General features: G+C 38.9%; 4 protein-coding genes across 5 annotated transcripts in view; 3 read left to right on the top strand and 1 right to left on the bottom strand.

The window, feature by feature from the left end:
• Positions 1-914: 914 nt before the first annotated feature.
• LOC131778166 (patatin-like phospholipase domain-containing protein 7) overlaps positions 915-23,370 on the bottom strand; it is a 43,574-nt gene continuing 21,118 nt past the window's right edge. For both annotated transcript variants that reach the window (XM_059094546.2, XM_066166005.1), the window contains 17 exons: positions 11,208-11,261; positions 9,414-9,557; positions 8,974-9,021; positions 8,827-8,864; positions 7,996-8,073; positions 7,553-7,596; positions 6,661-6,773; positions 6,259-6,322; positions 6,031-6,083; positions 5,701-5,770; positions 4,968-5,084; positions 4,652-4,800; positions 4,459-4,571; positions 3,948-3,987; positions 3,707-3,841; positions 3,000-3,290; positions 915-2,476 (listed from right to left, as the gene is read on the bottom strand). In XM_059094546.2, the coding sequence (XP_058950529.2) occupies positions 2,414-2,476; positions 3,000-3,290; positions 3,707-3,841; positions 3,948-3,987; positions 4,459-4,571; positions 4,652-4,800; positions 4,968-5,084; positions 5,701-5,770; positions 6,031-6,083; positions 6,259-6,322; positions 6,661-6,773; positions 7,553-7,596; positions 7,996-8,073; positions 8,827-8,864; positions 8,974-9,021; positions 9,414-9,557; positions 11,208-11,261 (1,614 nt within the window). In that variant the 3' untranslated portion in view covers positions 915-2,413. The remainder of the gene's footprint in view (positions 2,477-2,999; positions 3,291-3,706; positions 3,842-3,947; positions 3,988-4,458; positions 4,572-4,651; positions 4,801-4,967; positions 5,085-5,700; positions 5,771-6,030; positions 6,084-6,258; positions 6,323-6,660; positions 6,774-7,552; positions 7,597-7,995; positions 8,074-8,826; positions 8,865-8,973; positions 9,022-9,413; positions 9,558-11,207; positions 11,262-23,370) is intronic.
• LOC136280568 (uncharacterized) lies at positions 12,210-14,645 on the top strand. Its single transcript, XM_066166006.1, is given in 1 exon segment — positions 12,210-14,645. A coding segment is annotated over 1 exon segment (1,077 nt). The 5' UTR covers positions 12,210-13,182; the 3' UTR covers positions 14,260-14,645.
• LOC136280118 (uncharacterized) lies at positions 14,331-16,190 on the top strand. Its single transcript, XM_066164802.1, has 4 exons — positions 14,331-14,357; positions 14,567-14,688; positions 14,766-14,908; positions 15,275-16,190. Exons 1-4 carry the CDS (start codon positions 14,331-14,333, stop codon positions 15,568-15,570), a joined length of 588 nt encoding a protein of 195 aa, XP_066020899.1. The 3' UTR covers positions 15,571-16,190.
• On the top strand, positions 16,605-22,195 carry LOC131778165 (uncharacterized). Its single transcript, XM_059094545.2, has 4 exons — positions 16,605-16,761; positions 17,282-17,398; positions 18,292-18,647; positions 21,439-22,195. Exons 2-4 carry the CDS (start codon positions 17,303-17,305, stop codon positions 21,854-21,856), a joined length of 870 nt encoding a protein of 289 aa, XP_058950528.2. The 5' UTR covers positions 16,605-16,761; positions 17,282-17,302; the 3' UTR covers positions 21,857-22,195.

The raw sequence follows: 23,370 nt of genomic DNA on the forward strand, positions 1-23,370 counted from the left end.
AAATCCCCCTTTTTTCCCATCTGTTTGTACAATTAATCAGGAGGTTCAGAGCCTTGCATGTTTCCTTCTTGGAACGCGCTTCACTTTTTCCGAAAAGGCCTGCGGTTTGGAAACATGAACTTTCCCTCCATGTTACTTTTCCTTCTCAAGTTTTGAAATAAGTAAAAAAAAGATTGAAATTTTTACCAGAAGAATATGATCACTTGTTTTTACTTACTTGAGCCAGACGACCTCGAAGTAAACAAATCGTTAATAATAACAATAGCACCTCGACTAGAACCTTGTGTTTCTTACGAATTTCTTCTTCTCTCCAGAAGGAAATTATCCTTCGAAGATAAGGCAAAAATTATGGCATCAACTAAATTTCACGTGATATTTCGTTTTCCCTTGCAAGTCGTGAGAAATAATCAGCACGCTAGAGGAACAGCTTGAAACGGCTATCAATACACAAATCTTAATTATCTGAAGCGATCCCAGAAAAAAAAAATTTATCCCAAAAGACTAAGAGTCAAGCAACATCTGGCTAAATGTTTCACTACAGGGTGAAAACCTTTGAAAAACTGATGCAATCTGGGCATAGTAGCCACATGTTACCTCATTTTGCCTATTACAACCTTTACTTAGGGGAAATACACTAGTAAGTTTACATTGTGTTCGATAAAACTCATTCATAACGAGGAAACAACTGGAAATGGTTGCATTTCATAACTTCATTTTGACTCACTCCATGGGGTTACAACTCATAATAACAACCAACAATAAGCAAACAAAATTCTTTACTACAAATATCAATCATTTACATTTCAAGTGATGTGTAGAAATTTTCCACTTCTGCTTCAGTTAGTATGTTTTTCCCACATTTAGTACTAAAATAAGTCAGCATTTGTCTTCTCTTTGCATGTCAATGAAAAAAATTCATGCAGGAATGAGAAAAAATAAACTGATCTTAAAGGGCATTTTTATCAATAAGCAATGAACTTGTCCTTAAAAGCGCTACAAATTCCGAGGAGATAAGTCAGAAAAAAATCCATATTCTCATATTCATGATTCGAATTTGCATTTCAACTTTAAAAACGGAAAGTTATTCTGATTCTTTTGCTAAGAAATTAGGAATCTCGTTTACAGCTGTTGCTACGCTGTTGTTGAATACACTTGCCGATTCACTAGCGACATTGAGGACTACAGATCTGTTGACCCTGTCTTATCAACTTTACAAAAGGCTGACAGAGATTTGCTTCGTAAAATATGATTTCTTCGGTCAACACAGCACTTTTTTCAGACTCGTTCCCAATTCTCTTTCTACCGAAAACGGCCAGGATGGGCGGCACCGAAACGCAAGCTGTGTGAGAAGAAAATGAAAGAGACAAAGACCCCTTCCCATCACTCATTCCTCCCCTATTTTGATCTACTGCACCAGGCGTGGACGACTGGAGACGAGTCAGTTTTCAACTTTCACTGAGTACAACGATACTGAATAAATGCATAAATGCAATACTTACTATTAACTGTAGTCAAGCCTTTGATAACACAATACATTTTGTTATGAAAAAAAAGAGAAAGAAAAAGAAAGAGGAGAGAAGGGTTTTAAGACTGCTGCATCTGGAACTGTTAAAACTGAACTAATTTCATGCCGTTCTTCTGGTACTTAAGGACTCAACTGTACTCAACGTACTACTTACATATAACAGCTGCGACGAAGACCTTTGCTAGGTAGTGTCATGCACTTTTGGAAAAGGTTTTATTCGAATATCAAATAAGTTAATGATTAAGTTTATGATTGTTATGCAAACACAAGTTTCCTATCTTGGAGGAAACGCATCACTATCTCCATAAGGGTGGGGGGGGGGACTATTTATTATTCCTGATTATTTCCTTAAAAGTTCTCAACGTTGTCTCAATGGCATTATGAGCTACACTCCCTTATTACAAAGAGACCAAAATTACGTAAATGTTATGGCAAACCTCCTAAACTTGGAGTTCACACGCACACCGAAACTTGAGAGGTGAATTATCTCTGCCAAACCTGCCATACTTCCTATTAAAACGGTTAATGTTCTCCACACAATTAATACACTTTACAGGGGTAAATTTGACTTGACTCTTAACCCAGCCTAGGATTTAACAGCAAATGGTCCGATCGCCATTAATCGATTATTTGTGATTTAGTTGAGGGGAGAGGCCCCCTTGTTGGTCGTGCAAAATATTTTGGACCTGTCTATCGCCCGTGTTAGCTTTGTTATCACTATTACGCGCATTGCATTTGACAATGAATGCATGCCACAAACAATTTGCATTTCATTCCCGAATCACACTCGTCATTTAAATACATCATATATCAGGTGCTATTCCTTTCTTTTAGAGGGTTGCGTTGGCGTTTCCATGACTACCATCCCTAAGGGTCCATGCATTTGTTCTATGGTTCACTGTTCGGTTGATGATGCAAGCCCAGTCTTCTTCTCACATGAGTATCATCCGACTGAGAAAATAAAAACAGTTTAGAAAAAAAATCAGTCAAGGTAAACCTTACAATGATTATATAAGGCGTATTTTTCAGTGCTTCAAAACCATAGCTTAACTTAAGAAAGAACGACAAGAAATCAAGTCAAATGAAAGCATAAAACCACTTAGAGCCAGGAAACCGCTTCCGTTTGTACACTGACGCACTGCAGTATCTACTCGCACATAAAAAGGACTATATCGGCTTCAAGATGATAACTTACGAGTTGTTACGTGAAACTGATAGATCTACCGTACACGACATTGACGTCTTTAACCCTTTCACTCCCAAGATCTCATTAGTAGTTCTCCTTACTGTCTACCATATAGTTCTTGTGATGTAAGTTTGGAGAATTGGTTATTGGATCAACTAGTAATCTCTTAGTTAATATGTTTTTATTCTCATCACTTTTCTACTTGATATTGTATTGATATTTTAAGGAGAAATTTCTGTCTTGGTCACTCATGGGAGTTAAAGGTTTAAGCAAAACTATGAAACTTACATCATATCCAGCCTCTTCGCGCCGAACAACTTGGAATTGAGCCGTCTTAAGGGCCAGTAAATCTTCGTGTTCTGACAGAGAACCTGTTCTTGGTCTGACACGAACAAGATTCTCTTCTTCTTCATCGTACTCGTCGTCTTCCTCCGAGGCCGAGTACATGTGGTGACCGGGTGGAGAACTGGAACCTAGCAGTTCATCCGAGGATGAGAATGGTAACCACTCGTGAGTGTACGGAGGTTCAATCCGGGATATCTGCTCCGCCAAGTTAGTGAAGGTACTGTGCTCTGACGCCTTCGAAAACAATTCAAAGAGCATGTTCAAAACTAGTTTTATCGTGTCAAGTATGCTTCAAAGAGAAAAAACGGTGCCTAGTCTTCTTCGTCGTCTGGAGAAGACTAGCAGTATGCAGTCGAAACGTCGCGATCTACATCACACGTGACTACATCGTGAGACAAACGAAAAAACTTAGCTTTTGTTGTTATTCACCACGATGAATAACCACAACCTTTTCTACGAAAATATATCTTAATGATCAAATTTAGCCTCATTGAATATACAAGTTAATAGGGTTAGAACGATGCATTGCCAACATTTGAACTCTTTATCAATGTAGGAAAAATTTGTTTCTTGACATTTTTGCTACGGTTACGTATCAATAGTATCACGCCCTGCCGAGCGAGATAATTTTTTCCAGTTTGATTTCTTACCTTCCCCACAGGTTGCCCAGTAGCATATGCGTGGGTCATGTGACTCCTAGATGGATGCTCTCTGAAGATGTCGGGTAATTTGTTTCCTCTGACCCAACCTTTGAAAACAGTCTTACCGTGATGGTATCCCACATCCTGCAGAGAAAATTCAATGAAACAGCAGCAATCAGGGAGATGAGAGCTTAATTGGCAAAAAATAACAAGGTAATGAAACGTTTTTGATGTATCAAATTCAACTCACCACTATCTCATCGAAGCGGCCGAACTCCAAAGTCTTAAATCTGTCAAACATTAATCAAATCAATTTATGAATTCAGTCTTCAATCGAGAAAGTAAGCAAGCAAGCAAGCACACAATTAATCATTCAACCAATCGAAAAATTAGTCACCGATCAATTGATACACCAATCAGTCCGTCCATCAGTTGCCATCAATAAATCAGTCAGTTAAATAGTCAGTGAGTCAGTCAGTCAGTCAATCAGTCAGTCGCCAAGTCTTTCAGATTCAGTCAGTGAGGCAGCCAGTCGTTTGGTGAGTCAGGAAATCAGTTGATCAGTCAATTGGTCAGCTCCAGCCGGTCTGTCCACCAGTCAGTTTTGACTCGTTCGATCAATCAAACAGCTCAGTCGCACATTATCCATCACCGACAGAGAAACCTCGATGCACTTTCATGTACTGCACGGACCCTAAAACTATATCTGACTATTCTTTCCAAGTGTTTTGAATTGTGTGAAGGATTCTGCATAGACATACCTGTCGATTGGCGGTCTTATGTATTCACAGTAACTGCTCTCTTTTACTTCCGCTAATTGCCTAACACAAGATACATAGGCTAAACGGGACTGGATTTCGGCCATGTCTGGAATCTTTCGAAGTAAAAAAAATTAAGAGCATATTGCATTGAGTATCAAATAACAAAAATCGCTTCTCGTATAATCTCACCAACCTTGACAGTTTCAGCAAAAGGATTCCATTTATTCCACAGTAGCCACCAGCCCGATAATTGATCGCCATAGTTCGTGAGATCATCGGGATCTTCCGATCCTACGTCGATCGCTATGATCGTCTGTGCTCCCATTGTCTTCATTACATCCGCTACAAATTGAAACAACACAAGAGTCAGGTGTAAATTTGTTTATTTGTTTATTTTGCCATTTTTTGATTATAATGCGAGGAAACTCTAAGAGGTTTATTCGAGCTACAGGCTCCTCAAAAAACATAACAGGAAAAGTGGTTTGATTAAAATGGTAACACTTGCTCACCGGGTAAATTATTGACGTATCCACCGTCCAGTAACAGATGTCCGTCTTTGGGATCACAAAGTGGTGGTAGATAACCCGACAGAGACATACTAGCACGAACATAACGCCATAAACAGCCTGTAAAGGGAAGAAGCTGTTACGTTAAATTCATTCCCCTCGAATATAATTTAAAAGTGGATTTTTAAAGTAAGTAGTTCGATTTTGTTAACCAAATGACTCCTCATCTCAGAGGAACTTAAATGTTGAAATAAAAGGGAAGACCCACTAGGTTGTAAAGGATCGGTGGCACAAAATTGGCAACGGTTAAGGGCATTTACTACATTCACATTACCGACGATTTTGAATTCCTCTGCACTGGGAATTGGCCTATATTTTGAAAGCACAAATTTCATTGTGTCACATAAAAAACAATAGGGAAAAAGAAAGAAAGAAAAAATAATAGGGTAGTCTTAAACGTGCTTCATGCGGAGTTAATCTGGTTTGGTAGGCTAATTGCGTTTTCATAGGTCGGTAAAGATTTTTCAGAGGGAGTGAGTATTTGTTGTGGTGTGAGCTACATCATAGAATACATCATTAAAGGGTTGAATGATCCAACCAATTGCGATCTGGATCTGTCAAGAAGCTGAAAAAAAAAAAAAAAAAAAAAGGAAAAAAAAAAAAAAAAGCGAAGGGAAGCGAAAAAAAGTTGAATACATTGCAAGACGCGGAATGAGACAAATATAGCACTACTTACCATCGGTATGTACTCTCATTCTCGAAGACGTTATATCAGTTGTGATGCAAAAGTATGGCAACAAGAGATCCTGCAAATAAATGATAAACACAGGTCACATTAGTAGTAAATTTTCAAAGTCAGTATTGAGGACTACCCGCCAGATATGTCGTGTTTAACTCCACTTTCCTCTACGTGATTATGTGTTTGTTTACAAAGAACATCAGTTTGTTTTGCTGTTATTCTTTCTATTTAAGAGTTACTCGATAGGTAAAGAATAATCTCTTACCATACAGTTTGTATGCAGTTAATTATCGCGATAACACAATCAAGTTATCTTTTTCTTTGTACCTCTATTTGACGCTCTCCAAAACTACTTCTAATGCTCGCGTTAAATCCACTTCCTGCAATAGAAGAAAGGATAAATGGCTGCATTACATCAAACTAATCTTGAAAGAAATACAACAACAAAAAACCAATAAAATATATAAAATGGAAAAAAAATTTAAAAATGTCAGAAGATATCAGGCTCAGTCTTTTCTCAGATTCAAATTAAGTGTACTACATGAAAAATCTCACCAGAAAACATGGAGGTGAACGGATACGTTAGATCAAGGATCTTCTTAAATAAGGACGTCATGTCCTGCAAAGTGTAAAGAGAGTAACATTGTCTTGTTAGCAAACAACCCACAGATCAGCCTAGGACTCGTAACGCTTTCCTTCCTCAGGGTATGGCCGAGTTACGAGCCTTGTAGAAGGTGGTTGTTGAACCGATAAAGGTAGGAATTTGTACGAATAGCTCTCGTTTGTTTAGTCTTAAGACTAGAACTAACTCAAAGTGAATAGACAAAGTTTAATGCGAATTTCTTCACAGCATACTACACCAAACCTTTAGGTTACAAATCACGTTGTAAGGAAAAGATGGTCAATCCTTATATGTCTATTTGGGTTTCACTCAAGTGTTGCTCTACAAGTTCTTACCATTGACCACTCGCGGACCTTCTGACACATCCTATTGACGTCAGCAGTCTCGGCGTATGTTGCACCGACAAAGGATCCCATGCTGGTGCCACCCACCATGTCTATAGGTATACCTACAAGAAAAGCATACATGAATGAGATACATCTGATGTCAACTCCCGATTCAGAATATTTGGGTATTGCAACTGTTTGTGATCTCAGGGTATAGAGTCCCAGAACATAAGCCGAAAGGAAATTAAAGCAGTTAGGGAAAGGATGCACAACTTTTTTTAGGTGGTTTAATCCCTTTATACTCTTACATCAGTATGCATCTTCTCCATACTGTTCTCTATACATTTCCTTAGGCGTTGACAAGGAGAATTGTTTAACAATCAAAAGTTTATTTAAATGTTGATCATTTCCTTTATTCGCGTAACCTGAAAGTGTGATTCGGGAGTGACAAAATACGCGACAACCAAGCTTTCCAAAGCCTACAGAAATTCACAGCGTAACATATTTCACAAGTTTTACTACGCTTTTTCTAACTTAAAAGGCTTTTTAATAGAAGGTAGAGAAAGGTACTGTTCGTTTTGTCACAATTGAGCTCAAAGTTTATCATCTTTGCTATAACATTTACACATACGACGCTTTTAACATCACTGATCGGAGTAGTGTACAGTTTATCACACCTGAACTTAGGAATGGCGTAGGTCGTCACCGAGCTCTCTGTTGCTCAGTAGTAGAACACTGGATGGTGAAATACAAAAATCTGGGATTCGAGCGCTAAGGGAAACATCTTCCTTCTTTATTTTAAGACCGAGCTCAAAATTAATTATCTATCTCATTCAATTCACTGGTCCAAGAATCCACATACATGTAAAGAAAAACGTACAAAGCAGGTGAAAGGTCTAACCTGCTTCCTCTAATGCTTTGATGACTCCAACATGAGATAATCCCCTAGGAAATAATAAATTCTTAGGTTAAAGACATTTATATAAGGAAAAAAAGCTGCATACTCCGGTCTCTCTCTTAGACCTAGACCGATGTGCGCTTTTGGACTCTGGAAGCCAGGTTAAAGTATTTATTTCGGTACTGACTGCTGCCCTGTGTTATCAAATATCTTGATGAATGCATTTTCCTTAACTTTTGTTTTTAGGAAGCATCGAAAAAATCCTAAGGTTGACAAACCGAAAAGTAAGTGCTATAATCACCTCACACGAGATGGCTTATGAAAGATACCACGTCTTCCTCGACCAGAGGAGGCGCGCGCAACCCTGTCACCCCCCCCCCCCCCGAGCAAATGTACTATTATCAGGAAATCCTCAAAAAAAAGTAATTTGTACTATAAAATTTTACCTGGCTCCGCCTCCTCCGAGAATTAATCCAATGGAGGTCCCTGTAAGTCTTCGCGCAAGTCGGGAAAAATCAGAATTTCTGAGAGTAAAATAAAAAGAAATTAGCCCAAGTTGTTAAAAGAAATCTTACTTTATCTTATCAGGAGATTGAAAGTTAGGGCACATTCGCAATCAGCTTTAGGCTCGAACATAAAGTGAGATGAGGATAGTATGGATTTCCAACAAAGAGATTAACGAGTTCAAAGAAAAATTTTTCTCTTGAGAGTCGAAAGTATTTAGAGATCGCATAGGTTTTGCTATGCTTTGCTCACCTCTGTCATTGGTATCGAAATATCGCACCATCTTCCCAAACAATCAGATTTAAAACTTAAACCGACAGCTGAATAAAGGGGGTAAGTTTCTAACTAAACTGTGATGCTGCGTCGGTGGGAGAGGGACAGGGTAATTTAGTATTAACAACTGAAATGAACGTAATTGGCCACCCGAAAGAGTTTTAAAGCCGACGTTTGGTGCGTTAGCCCTTCGTCAGACCGAATGTCATACGCTCTTACGAAGGGCGAACGCACGTCAGCTTCAAAACTCTTTATGGTGGCCAATTTATACGTTATCAACTCAGTTGATAATACTTAATTATCACGTTGAACCGATGGCGACTAGATGACGTGTGTTTTCTCGTGTTTGACTCCGGTCACGCGCGTTAGCTCTAAGAGCTCATTGGCACCTTGTGATACTTTTAAATGTCCTACTTTGTTGTGATCACTTGGCATTCTGGTTTAACGAGCCTCTATCAAATCGCGCTCTCACTATAATATCGAGGTAGAGCAACACTCACCTTTCTGGTAATGGGTACGCTGCAGGATTTTGTGCATACTAAAATGAATGAAGAAACAAATAAATGACACATCAACAATGAATCAAATCGAAACGGTCATGATACGCTAACAAAATGACTGATGCGGTAGTTTTGAATCCTTCCTACCCTTTCAGACAACGGGCGTCGTCCAAAGATTTTCTTTGCGCATCGAACCTAGAAATAACAAGTGAGGAAGTAATCAATACGAGTCTAACAATCAACAAGGCACAGTGGAACTACTATATCTCGTTAGAAAGTGAACTTATACTTCAACTAGTGTACTCCATTGTGAGCTGGAAAAATCTAACGCAAGTAATTTTATCTGAGATTGAAAATAAGCGAAAAGGGAAATTTAACTGAGAACTCAAAGTTAAAACAAGCAAACTGTCGAATGCGCAGGAAAATAAGGGAAACGATTCGATTTGTGTAAGTTTTACATTTGATTGGTCGGGAGGACAATGCGGAATTTTTAGATCATTAAAGAGTGTTGTGAAGTGAGACCAAAGCAACCACGAATTACTTCCAACACTCATTTCAAAATAAATTGCTCTTAAATGTGGTCTTACATGATGATGAGCGCAGATCCAGCCGCGCGCGTTCAACCAATCTACTGTGTGTGAAATTCGGAAACCTTTAGCGCCATCCTCACGGTGTAAGAGAATAAGCTCCTTTTGGGATCGTACACCAATATTCTCCAGCTGTTTTTCAAGCTGAAAAGGGAGGTAAATATAACAGAATGATCACAACGCACTGAAATACGATTAACTCTACAATGTACATGTACATCAGAACTTTATATCTTGTCTAAGCCTTTAAACGGGAGATTAAAAATCCAGGATACCCCAAGTAAGCATGTATGTCAAAGAGTTGAATAGTTTGATGCATTTACACTGTTTGTTGCGCCAAAATATAGGGCCTTATTTTCACTACTGCCTAAGTACTGTTCATTACTACGAAGATCACGTTCATTTCTTTGTCCGCAGTTCACATGTATGATTTTCATATCTCTACAGTCATTTTCACACCACTCCAAGGGTTTATTTGGAAACCAACATACTGACCAGTTCCAGTTGGCTTGTTCAGTCAGTTGTTAGAGCGCTGCAATGGTATCGCCGCGGTCATGGGTTCAAATCCCGTACAGGCCTTATTTTCACTACTCCTTATGTAGTGTTCATTACTGCGAGGATCGCTTCTATATTCATTTCTTTATGGGCAGTTCTCAAACTCATTAATAATTAATGCTGAGAAAACAAAGGAAATTACAACCGTGAAGGAGGTTTGGATATGTGATCTTAATTATCATAAAATCTGGTGACTTTTTGCTTTGATTTTCTCCAAGAATTATTAATGGTTTGAGAAGCTATATCAAACATTCGAAAGGGTATTTCATCCGATATCCAAACACCTTGAAGTTGGTTAAAAAATACTCGGCTGCCCCTCGTTTTCTCAACCACTTCTCGGTGTTTGGATATCGGATGAAACGCTCTTCCTCGTGTTTGATATATTACTTCATATACATGATTTTCGCATATTTGTAATCAATGTGGGCCCTTTAAGTGTTCCGTGAGCCAAACTAAGAAAATCTAAACCGCTAGTCAGAATAAAGGACATTATCTTAGCGAACCTTTACAGGAACTCAAAATATTCACTCTCGACCGGATTTAACCGTGGGTAAACTTAGGTGAGGGAGAAACAACGAGCTTTGGTTTAGCGACACTCGAAAGAAGTGCATTCGAAACTCCAAGCTGAATCTGAGAAATGTGTGAAATGGCAAAACTGGTAAGGTATATATGCTTTATCAGAATAGAAGTTTTCCAAGCAGTGCTTGAAGAACAAACTGTTCCAAATCAGAGCGCTTTTCGATCGAGTGTGATAAAACCAAAAACCGAGGTTATCACAAGGTTTATCAGAAGAGAGGAAAATATCAGAAGAACTTAACCCTTTCACCCCAAGAGTGACCAGCATCGAATTTCTCCTTACAATATCACCACTGAATCACACATCAATGTCATGAGAATGAAGGAAATGATCACCAACTAAAGAAACTCTCGATTGTTAGACAAATTGTCCTTGTCAGCACCTTCGTAACTGTCCAGAGAGCAGTATGGAGAATGTGAATACTGATGTTAGGGTGTAAAGGGTTAATAAGAACTTAAGGAAAAAACAAAGAAGACTTCCTGGAGCGTGGGAAAATCCTGACTAGTTTTGGTCGAAGAGGGCATCGAGTTTTTTTAAGACAAGTGAGAGGGCGTAGTAAAGAGAAAACGAAGTAGTCCTTCATTATGGTCAAAATTCAATTGAAAATTGAAATATGAGAGGATTAATCGATAAAAATCAAATCAAATTGATGGAGCTGATACCTGACCAACTGCTGGGCTTCCGTCTGCCACACCAACAATAACAATGGAATCCGCCTGAGAGAGGAAAACAAAATAATACGTTCAATTAAGAAAGGAAAACAAAGAAAAATTATTATTAAATTATGCAATCGACCTTGTACACAACACTTAACGTTTGATGACTGTGCTAGCATTCTTGGCTCATTGTTGTGGCAGAATTTAGTTACAAAGAAGTTAATGCACAGCTCAGTTCGTGGACAACGACCCTCAAATTAACGTGTGAATAAGCTTTCTCAGAGAGGGTGATTTCCCCCGTTATTTCCTACTCCATCGTAACTTGGACCGGGCTCAATATACATCAAAAAGTAATAGAAAAACTCGATCACTGCACACCCTATCTCTCTGTGGATTCGTTTTTCTATCGTTTAACATTGGCCAATGAGGGAAACTGATGATCTGCTCCCCTACAGATATAAAGGATTTGCTCTCTCACAAGGACCAACTATTCTTTGACGAGAACTGAGTTGAGAAGGAAGGTTCAATTACAAGCATAATTTAGGAAGTTTAGGAGAGAGTCTTGCTACTCTTGGGCATCGTCAAACTCTTGAATCTTCATGGCGTCTTTAAGTGTTTAGACTCTAACTTAAGAATGCTTCAAATAATACTGTACGCCATCGACTGTCGCTCAGTTAGTAAAGTATCCCACCGTAAATCTGTGACGATCCGAGTTCAGACTCCTCAATGAAGACTCAGGTCTTTCCTTCTTATCCCAAGCTCGAGTATTATGCTTAAAATCTTTCTTTAACCGTTTATAAAATTTCACGAAGGCCTGAAGTGTTGGTTATACTACTGCTGAATAATTGAGTACTTTACTTACAGGAAAACATATAAACAAAGAGCATATTAAATCTTGTCGTTCCCTTTTGACCCAGTGTTACGTCTTGCGCAGCTAGATGTATCCTGCCAGCACTAATTCTGTTGGGTGTGTTCAAGCGACCCAGCAAGATGTAAGCTTATTACAAAGATGAGTAGCACAGTCACGCCGCCATTTTGGACTCAAGTGCCTTTGCTAACGAATATCTTCGGGAAGGTTTAACCTCTAAATCTCACACTTTCCACAATATAAGCTTAGTTATCCTACTTCATTTTGGTGTAAAGAAAACAAGGTTTGCGACAAAGTGAAAATTGTAAAAAATAAATATTTCCTGAAAATGCGTGAATTTCTGGGTGTAACGCGTAACATGAAATGTATCAGACGGAAGAAAAAAAATAAAATATCTCAATATAGAACGCACATGGGGCCACTATTTTTTGGCCGTTAGTAGTTTATGACAAAAGCAACAGGCAGTATGATTTGCAACAGGAATGGTTTATTCTAACGCAAGTTATAAACGTCTGTTTTTATCACTGAACAATGTAACGCTCGCAACTATTAAAACAACCATAGTGTGCAAAACTAGCAATAATGATAATTTCGACTGTGTAAGCAACAAACTAATAACAAAAATGTGATGGGCATACATCATAATATTTACAAACCAACGCTGAAGTTGAATCGTCAAGTAGAATGTTTTCCAGATCAAAATAAAACGCGCAGAAACATTTCGTAACGGCCATATTGAGCTTAATTCCATCACATATCCACCAGTAGATCCGTTGTCAGACGCGATTCTTGTTAAGTTGAGTAAACAAGCTCACCTCTCCTGGAATGGGCTTGTATTAAGCTAAATTTACAGAACGTTTCAACCCATTTCGTTAGATCTAACGCTAGAAATTTACGTTTGGTCGACGCAGAAACAATTTCCGCCATTGTTTCCGTGTTCATGAACCGTAACGAAGGAAAGTGACGAAGGAATATGGCGAAAAACACCACCAAAACTTTCACGAAATCCGCTCCTTCGCAGCTTCTCTTTGAAAGCACATGGTTTGTTTACACAGACAATAACATGGGAGTCCATACAGAGTTTGCAGGGGCAGATTATTGCACAACAGTGAAATGTTTTACGCGATTTTCAACACTGAGGGAATTCAACCGCAGCAGATGGAAACAAAAGAGTCCAATCTAAATTCAGGTATTTCGCGAAAGAAGGCGGCGCAAGAAAGAAAAGCAGCGGCAAAAAGAGAAAGGGACAAGGCCTATTATCAACAAAACAAGGCAAAAAAGATTGCTCAAGTTAAAGAACGGCGAAAGAAATTGCAAGCCGAGAAATCAATTCGGCCGCACACACGAAGCATTGCCGAAAAAAACAAACGCCAACAAAAAGCAACGGAGCACAGAAAAGCTTCCCGTATCGCAGCACAAGAAAAAAGAGAAAAGACAAGGCAGCAAACAAGAGAAAGAGTTAGAAAATACCGTGAAAAGAAGCGAACAGAAGCACAAGAATTTAATAATAGCGTGGATTCTCCAGGTTTCGCAAACCGGACGTCGAAAAAACGTGCTATAGATGAAGTCAAGAAGATACTCCCTTCCACACCCCGAAAGAAGGCGGAAATTGTCCAAAGCATTGTCAAAAGCCGTTAGTAGTTTATGACAAAAGCAACAGGCAGTATGATTTGCTCATGTTACTGCATCAGTTGCATTGTGAATGATGAGGAGAATTGCGCTAACAAGGCATGGCTTGATGAATGGAAGCTGGTGGAGCTAACCAGAGAGGGTGATGTGGCAACCACTCGACAGGCAACTGAAGCACCAATTTTAGACCATGATACTGCTTCCTACATAGCTGACCTGGCCAGCAAGGGAAGTACAGTTGCGATAGCCGCTGAAGATGATCCTGTCTACGACTTCTATCTCCTTCAGGTCACTTCTGATGGAGTTGAAGAACTTGACAGTAATGTCACAGATGACTATCAGTGTCATTATTACAGAGGAGACAGAGTTCTTAAGGGGCACTTTTACATAAGGGAGAACATTCATGACATGACCTTCACAATTGACGAAAAACGGAAAGCGTTTGTACATGCTGCTACTGTCCGTCACATTTGCGGTGACCTACCAGTCAGAAAGAGAGGACGAAAGTCTATTTACAAACTCCCTTTAAAAGAAAATGAGGAAATCATTGCTTCAATGTGAACTAATGATTACAAAACCTCTTTTTTTCCATTTTTACATTGATTTTCTTAAGATTTTATGAAAAACCAAAAATGTGCCACGCCCACAAGGGATTGTGGGTAATACCAAAATTAGTGTTATTAATGCAAAATAATAAAAATATTTACAGATATTGATTACAATGTACATTTTGATCAAAATTAAAGTCAAAAAGTGATAAAAAGTGAAAAAATAAAAAAATAGTTATTTTTGAACTATGTTACAGCAAATGGCTATGTGACTGTGCTACTCATCAAAAGAAACATGTTTTTATTTGCATTTGTACCAGGTGGCACGAAAATTTAAAGACACGAAGTTCCCTCTGGTGATTTCGCTCCTCTTTGTCCTCATCGCATTTCCAACAATAGATTCCAAGCCTGCGAAGTGGGTGCCACTCAACGAAGAGGTAAGAATTCTAACCACCGTAGACTGTCCTTAAATTCATCTGGTAAGACCGAGCTAGACCGCTGTTTACTTTTTTTCTTTTTTGGCAACTTCTGCAGTGTGGAAGCCCATGATGAGTTTAGACCTCCCATTGGCAAACGTATCGCTGATATAAATTTCAACACTGTGGACGACCTAAATTACAAGTTGCCGGTATCGACTTCAACACTGTGGAAGACCAAAATAAGTTCCGTCCTCCCAGAAGCAAACGCAATGCTGGCATAGACTTCAACACTAAGGAAGATTAAGATGAGTTTCGGTCCTCCAATACAACCCACAAACGAAAGTAAGATGATTTAAAGAGGTTGCAAATAGAATTTTCTAACGATAATCACATCATCTTAAAGTAGCATCACGTACACAAAGTCATGTTTTTTTGGGATAGTTTTTATGTTTCTGGTGATCGCTGAAAGAAACACGAGTTAAGTCCTTCCGTAGGCAAACGCAGCGCCGTCATGGACTTAAACACTATGGAGCGCCAAGATAAGTTAATTCCTCACCAAGAAAAATCAGTGCCAACATCAACTTTAACACTGTGCAAGACTAAGATAAGTTATTCTTCCCCCGGGCAAACGCAGTGCTGGCATCAACTTCCACACTGTGGAAGACCGAGATAAATTTCTTTCATCCGCAGGCAAACGCAGTGCTGGCATCATCTTCAGCACCGTGAAAGACCAAGATAAATTTCTTCCTCCCGCAGGCAAACGCAGTGCCGGCGTCAACTTCAACACTGTGGAAGACCAAGATAAATTTCTTCCTCCCGCAGGTAAACGCAGTGCTGGTATCATCTTCAACACTAACACTGCATCCATTACCAATATTCTGAGAAATGCTCTATTGAATTTGTGACGGTTCATTGACTTATTCCTTCTTTAATTGTCCATGTGTCTATGAAATTTAAACTTCTTTAAGTTTTTAAGACGCTTGTCGAACTTCCCTTGAGAGTCCTTGTGAAGTTTCCAATATTTTCCAAATTGCCAATTTCCAAGATTTGAAGCCATTTGCTGAACTTCAGTTAAGTGTATGGGCAAAGTGTTCACTTTTCTTAATACTAATTTATGTCAAGGTATTTTAACAATTTTAATTAGCCATGCCATCAGTCACGCCACTATTCAAATTCCTACTAAGGCACTTACGGTTCTTTTCCAACCCCTGTGACCACCATTGAAATTAAGTGTCTATTTTGGAAAAATACTAATTTCAACTTCAATTCTAAGCTAAAACCGTTCGGGCGAAAAATCAACAAAAACTTATCATTACAAGTAGAGGAGGAGTTTCTAAAGAAAGTTTCTAAAGAAACTGAAGTACTGCGTCGGTGGGGGGTATGACTAGATAATTCGGTTTGATCAACTAAGTTGATATATAATGCAAATTGACCACTGTAAAGAGTTTCTACGGCTAAAGTTTCAAGCGTTAGCCCTTCGTTAGCCATTTGCTCATTAAAAGTGATTTGTTCACAGTCTGTGTCAGTGACATCGCCTTTAGGTAAAGGAGCAATTTGAAAATGTCTTAAAACCACCCTCCAAAACTGACTCACGCTTGCAATCTCATTTCTCTGTCACAGAAGCTTCATTTTTGCATAATTACCCTAACAATGAACACCAGTCAGGGGTGGCCAAAATGTGATCACTTACGGTCTGCAATGCAAGTGTCCCTCAGACAGCTCACATCATTTAAGAATCCACTTCCATAGTTTTCTGATGATATCTTATAATAGAACACCGAAACTTATATTGACAATTCAGACCTTAAAACTCTTTCAAGTTCAAGGACGGCCGGGACTTGAAAAGCATTTAAGCATATTATGCATGTTAAATTAAAAACCATGTTAAGTAAACAAAAATTACAATATCATTGAACCAGAGCGAGAAAACTCCCCTTAGTCTTCTTCCAGCGTTATTTGGTCCCGCTATGCAACGCGAGCGTGTTGCTCTCCTGCACATGTAAAGACTTGTTCTCTCACAAGGACCAAATATTCGTCGACGAGAACTGAGTTGAGATAAAATTTTAGCTAGAAGCTTTGAAGTACAGGATCGAAAGGTAAGAAAGGTTTAATAACAAGCATAATTTGGGAAGTTTAGGAGATCATCGGATCATGGGCATCTTCAAGCTCTTGTATGTTCATAACATCTTTAAGTGTTTCGACTCTAACTTAAAAATGCTTCAAACAATACTGTTCGCCATCGACTATCGCTCAGTTAGTAAAATATCCGAAAACCGTGACCGTTCGGGCGGTTCAGAATCCTCAATAACTACTCATGTCTTTTCTCCTTGACCTAAGCTCGAGCATTATGCTTAAAATCTTTCTTTAAACGTTTATAAAATTTCACGAAGGCCTGAAGTCTTGGTCGTGTCACGGCTGAATGACTATATAGTTAACTTACATGAAAACTAATAAACAAAGAGCATATCAACTCTTGTCGTTCCTTTTGACACTATGTTGCGTCTTACGCGGCTAGATGTGTACCGCTAGTAGTAATCCTGTTGAGTGCGCTCAAGCGACCCAGCGAGATGTAAGCTCGTTACAAGAGAAACGTGTTTTTATTTTCATTTGTACCAGGTCGCACGAAAATTTAAAGAAATGAAGTTCCCTTTGGTGATTCCGCTCCTCTTTGTCCTCATCGCAATTCCAACAATGGATTCTAAGCGTTCGAAACGGGCATCACTCAACGAAGAGGTAAGAAATCTAACCACCGTGGACTGTCCTTAAATTCATCTGGTAAGATCGCTGTTTTGACTTGTTTCACTAGAAAGATGCTTTATAGTGTTAGAAGTAATTTCCTAACACTCGTCGTTCAGTTGACTATTTCTTTTATTCTCTATTTTATTACGCAAGTCAATACAACGGGGACTGGCTCTGGTCTCTCTAGGAAAGTGTGGGTCACCGCATATAAAGGTGACGCTTACTGTGCTGTAAATCTCTAACCTTCGTCATTCTCTTAAACTTAACTAGCGAATCACGCTAGCTACACAGATCGGAGTTCGCATACTAAGTAGATACCTTCGCGATGTTTACGCTTTACAAAATGTCTTTCTACCTTAAATTTCTTAGTCTCACGGTCAAGGTTGAGCGAAACAAAAACCAGATTGATAATATAAAAATTATAATAAACTTACTAACAGAATTAAAATCAAAGTTGAGGAAATATCCTGAGAGAAAATGGTCCTCGAAGACTGTCACATAACGACAGAACAAACAGAAAATTCGGAGAAGAAAGGGCGTACCCAAGGTTCCGCCCCCAAAAGAGCTACGTGCTATGCGTATAAATTACCTGATTATAAATTCAGTGCGGAAGATGAAAATTACTACATGTTTACACCTTAAGTCACCTCTAAGTAAAAGAGGTGTCGAGCGTGCTAAATTATACCTGTAAGATAAGACCGCCAAAAGGAATAAGAAATGATCAATTGGCTTATTACAACTTTTACTGTGTGGCTTGTGCTAATATATTATTTCCATTCATTTTCAACGTTCAAATAAGTCAAAAAATACCTATAATGAAAATTCTTGCTGGATGCCAATTTGTCTTTTAACAATAGTTTTTTCTTTTTTTTTAAATCAAATTATAGGGAAGCGACAACTTCTACGGTGTAGAAGCCCATGATGAGTTTAAACCTCCCAAGGGCAAACGTTTCGCCGGCATAAACTTCAACTCTGTGGAAGACCAAGATAAGTTTATTCCTCCCCTAGGCAAACGCAGTGCCGGCATCAACTTCAACTCTGTGGAAGACCAAGATAAGTTTATTCCTCCCCCAGGCAAACGCAGTGCCGGCATTGACTTCAACACTGTGGAAGACCAAGATACGTTCGGTCTTCCCCTGCAGGGAAAACGCAGTGCCGGCATGGACTTCAACACCATGGAAGACCAAGATAAGTTCCGTGTTCCCGATGCCGGAATACCTCCTCACCCCTCAGGCAAACGAAAGTAGGATGATTTACAGAAGTTGCAAAGACAATTTGCGAATGATAATCACATCATCTTAATGTAGAAGGATAGCATATCACGTATGCAAAGTCATGTTTTTAAGATAGTTTTTGTTTCTGGTGACCGCTGAAAGAAACACAAAAATTTGCAGATCTAATTAGCTGAGAACCGAGGATAAGCCGAAATTACAAACTTTTTAAAATTTTTCCCGTAACTAAGTTGATGGAACCTTTAACTATTTTCCAAGAGAGTTTCGCCAAAACAAATAAAAATCGATTGCTTGGGACTGACTATCATTTCTCAATATTCTCACAAATGCTCTATTGAATTCTTTGTGACGGTTCATTGACTTATTCCTTGTTTACTTGTCCATGAGTCTATGAAATATACACTTCTTCAAGTTTTTGAGACGCTCGTCGAACTTCCATTAAGAGTCCTAGTGAAGTTTTCAATATTTTCCAAATTGCCAATTTCCAAGATTTGAAGCCATTTGCTGAACGTTAGTAAAGGGTATCGGCAAAGTGTTCAGTTTTCTTAATACTAATTGTGGTCAAGATATTTTAAAAAATTTTAATTAGCCATGCCCTCAGGCACGCCACTAGAAGCTGCGGTGTCATTTCACACACTGCCTATTGTTCAGCTTATCATTTTATCATTCCCGTGCGTCAGAGTCAGTACATGTTTTTCGCTGGGAGTCACATTCACCTGACCTTCGCAGCTTCTAAAAATTTCAATAGCTTTTAATTTGCTTAATTCTAATTCCTATTAAGGCGCTTAAGGTTTTTTACCAGCCCCAGTGACCACCATCGTACTTTAGTGTCTATTTCGGAAGAATACTAATTTCAACCTCTATACTAAGCTAAAAACCGTTCGGACTTCAAACTGAAAACCTGCCAGTGAGAACCGAGGATAAGCCGAAATTACAAACTTTTTAAAATATTTCCGTAACTTAGTTGATGAAACCTTTCACTATTTCTCCTTAAATTCTTCATCCAGGAAGTTTTGGCAAAACAAAATAAAAATCGATTGTTTGGGACTGTCTATCAATTCTTAATAAACTCACAAATGCACAATTGAATTCTTTGTGACGGTTCATTGACTAATTCCTTGTTTAATTATCCGTTTGTCCATGAAATATAAACTTCTTCAAGTTTTTCAGACCCCTGTCGAACTTCCATTTAGAGTCCTGGTGAAGTGTTCAATATTTTCCAAATTGCCAATTTCCAGGATTTAAAGGGTACCGTCTCTAAAGGGTATCGGCAAAGTTTTCAGCTTTCTTAACACTAATTCTTGACAAGGTAATTTAAATATTTTAATCAGTCATGCCATCAGACACACCATTATTCTAGTTCCTATTAAGGCGCTTTACCGCCATCGTATTTAGGTGTCGATCTTGGAAGAACACTAATTTTAACTGCAGTTCTAAGCTAAAAACGTTCGGACTTCAAACTATAAATCTTGTCTATGCAAAGGTAAACAAAAATCAACAAAAACTGTTTCATTAAAAGCACAGGAGGTAAGTTCTCAAGGAAACTGTGGTGCTGTGTCAGTGGGGGAGTAACAAGATAATTCGGTGTGATACACTGAGTTGATAATGTAAATTGGCCACTGTAAAGAGTTTCTACAGCTAAATTTTCGAGCGTTAGCCCTTCGCTCATTAAAAGTGAGTTATTCACAGTCTATGTTAGTAAATACTCCTTTTGATGAAGGAGCGATGAGTTGACAGTGTTTTAAAACTACCCTCCAAAACTGAGTCACGTTCACAATCTCATTTCTGTGTCACAGAAACCTTATTTTCGTATAATTACCCTGAAAATGGACACCGGTTAGGGGTGGCCAAAATGTGATCACTTGCGGTGTGACAATGCAAGTGTCCCTCAGACAGCTCACATCATTTAGGAATCCACTTTCCATAGTTTTCTGATGAAATCTAATAACAGAACACCGAAACTTATTTTGACAGTTCAGACATTAAGACTCTTTCAAGTTCAAGGACGGCCGGGACTTGAAAAGCATTTTAAGCATATTATGCATGTTAAATTAAAAACCATGTTAAGTAAACAAAAATTACAATATCATTGAACCAGAGCAAGAACACTCCCTTAAGTCTCCTTCCAGCGTTATTTGGTCTAGCTACGCAACGCGAGCGTGTTGCTCTCCTGCATATGTAAAGGATTTGTTCTCTCACAAGGACCAAATATTCGTCGACGAGAACTGAGTTGAGATAAACTTTAAGCTAGAAGCTTTGAAGTACAGCATCGAAAGGTAAGAAAGGTTTAATAAGAAGCATAATTTGGGAAGTTTAGGAGAGAGTCTGGCTACGCTTGAGTATCGTCAAACCCTAGAATGTTCATGGCGTCTTTCAGTGTTTAGACTCTAAGTTAAAAATTCCTCAAACAATACTGTTCGCCATCTACTGTCGTTCACTTAGTAAAGTATCCGACTGTAAACCGTGACCGTTCGGGCGGTTCAGAATCCTCAATAACTACACGGGTCTTATCTCCTTGTCCCAACCTCGAGTAATCTTTCATTGAACGTTTATAAAATTTCACGAAGGCCTAAATTGTTGGTCATACCACGGCTGAATGACTAAATACTTAACTTAAAGGAAAACAAATAAACAAAGAGCATCTTAACTCTTATCGTTCCTTTCGGCACAATGTTGCGTCTTACGCGGCTAGATGTATCCTGCCAGCACTAATTCTGTTGAGTGTGTTCAAGCGACCCAGCAAGATGCAAGCTTATTACAAAAGAAACATGATTATTTGCATTTGTACCAGGTGGCACGATAATTTAAAGTCATGAAGTTCCCTTTGGTGATTTCGCTCCCCTTTTTCCTCATCGCATTTCCAACAATGGATTCTAAGCCTGCTAAGTTCCATCCTCCCAATGGCAAACGCGGTGCCGGCATGGATATCAACACTGTGGAAGACCAAGATAAGTTCGGTTTTCCCCCGGGCACACACAGTGCTGGCATCAACTTCAACTCTGTGGAAGACCGAGATAAGTTTATTGTTCCCCCGCCCCCGCAGGGAAAACGCAGTGCTGGCATCAACTTCAACTCTGTGGAAGACCAAGATAAGTTTATTCCTCCCCCAGGCAAACGCAGTGCCGGCATGGACCTCAACACTGTTGAAGACAAAGATGAGCTAATTCCTCCCTTGGGCAAACGCAATGCTGACATCAACTTCAACACTATGGAAGATTAAGATGAGTTTCGGTCCTCGGTGACAGTCCGCAAACGAAAGTAGGATGATTTACAGAAGTTTGAAAGAAAATTTGCGAATGATAATCGCATCATCTTAATGTAGAAGGATAGCATATCTTGTACGCAAAGTCATGTTTTTAAGATAGTTTTTGTTTCTGGTGAACGCTAAAAGAAACACAAAAATGTGCATATCTAATTAGGTGAGAACCGAGGATAAGCCGAAATTACAAACTTTTTAAAATTTTTCCCGTAATTGAGTTGATGGAACCTTTAACTATTTTCCCTTAAATTTCTTCATCCAAGAGAGTTTCGCAAAAACAAATAAAAATCGATTGCTTGGGACTGACTATCATTTCTCAATATTCTCACAAATGCTCTATTGAATTCTTTGTGACGGTTCATTGACTTATTCCTTGTTTACTTGTCCATGTGTCTATGAAATATAAACTTCTTCAAGTTTTTGAGACGCTCGTCGAACTTCCATTAAGAGTCCTAGTGAAGTTTTCAATATTTTCCAAATTGCCAATTTCCAATATTTGAAGCCATTTGCTGAACGTTAGTAAAGGGTATCGGCAAAGTGTTCAGTTTTCTTAATACTTACTGTGGTCAAGATGTTTTAAAAATTTTAATTAACCATCCCCTCAGGCACGCCACTAGAAGCTGCGGTGTCATTTCACACACTGCCTATTGTTCAACTTGTCATTTTATCATTCCCGTGCGTCAAAGTCAGTTCATGTTTTTCGCTGGGAGTCACATTCACCTGACCTTCGCAGCTTCTAAAAATTTCAATAGCTTTTAATTTGCTTAATTCTAATTCCTATTAAGGCGCTTAAGGTTCTTTACCAACCCCAGTGACCACCATCGTACTTCAGTGTCTATTTCGGAAGAATACTAATTGCAACCTCAATACTAAGCTAAAAACCGTTCAGACTTCAAACTGAAAACCTGCCAGTGCAAAAGTTGAATAAAAATCAACAACATCTGATTCATTAAAAGTAAAGGAGGTACGTTTCTGAAGAAACTGAAGAACTGCGTCGGTGGGAGTATGACAAGATAATTCGGTTTGATCAACTAAGTTGATAAAAGCTAGGGGAATGACGGGTTGACCACTTAATACAGGCTAACCACTGAGTACAGGGTGACCACTGAATACAGGGTGACCACTGAATACAGGGTGACCACTGAATACAGAGTGACCACTTAATAAAGGGTGACCACTCAATAAAGGGTGACCACTGAATACAGGGTAACCACTTAATACAGGGTCGCCACTTAATACAGGGTAACCACTAAATACAGGGTGACCACTTAATACAGGATGACCACTTAATACAGGCTAACCACTGAATACAGGGTGACCACTGAATACAGGGTGACCACTGAATACAGGGTGACCACTGAATACAGGGTGACCACTGAATACAGGGTGACCACTGAATACAGGGTGACCACTGAATAAAGGGTGACCACTCAATAAAGGGTGATCACTTAATAAAGGGTGATCACTTAATAAAG

This window comes from Pocillopora verrucosa, chromosome 4 (assembly GCF_036669915.1).
Source record: "Pocillopora verrucosa isolate sample1 chromosome 4, ASM3666991v2, whole genome shotgun sequence".
In the NCBI taxonomy this organism is placed as follows: domain Eukaryota; kingdom Metazoa; phylum Cnidaria; class Anthozoa; order Scleractinia; family Pocilloporidae; genus Pocillopora; species Pocillopora verrucosa.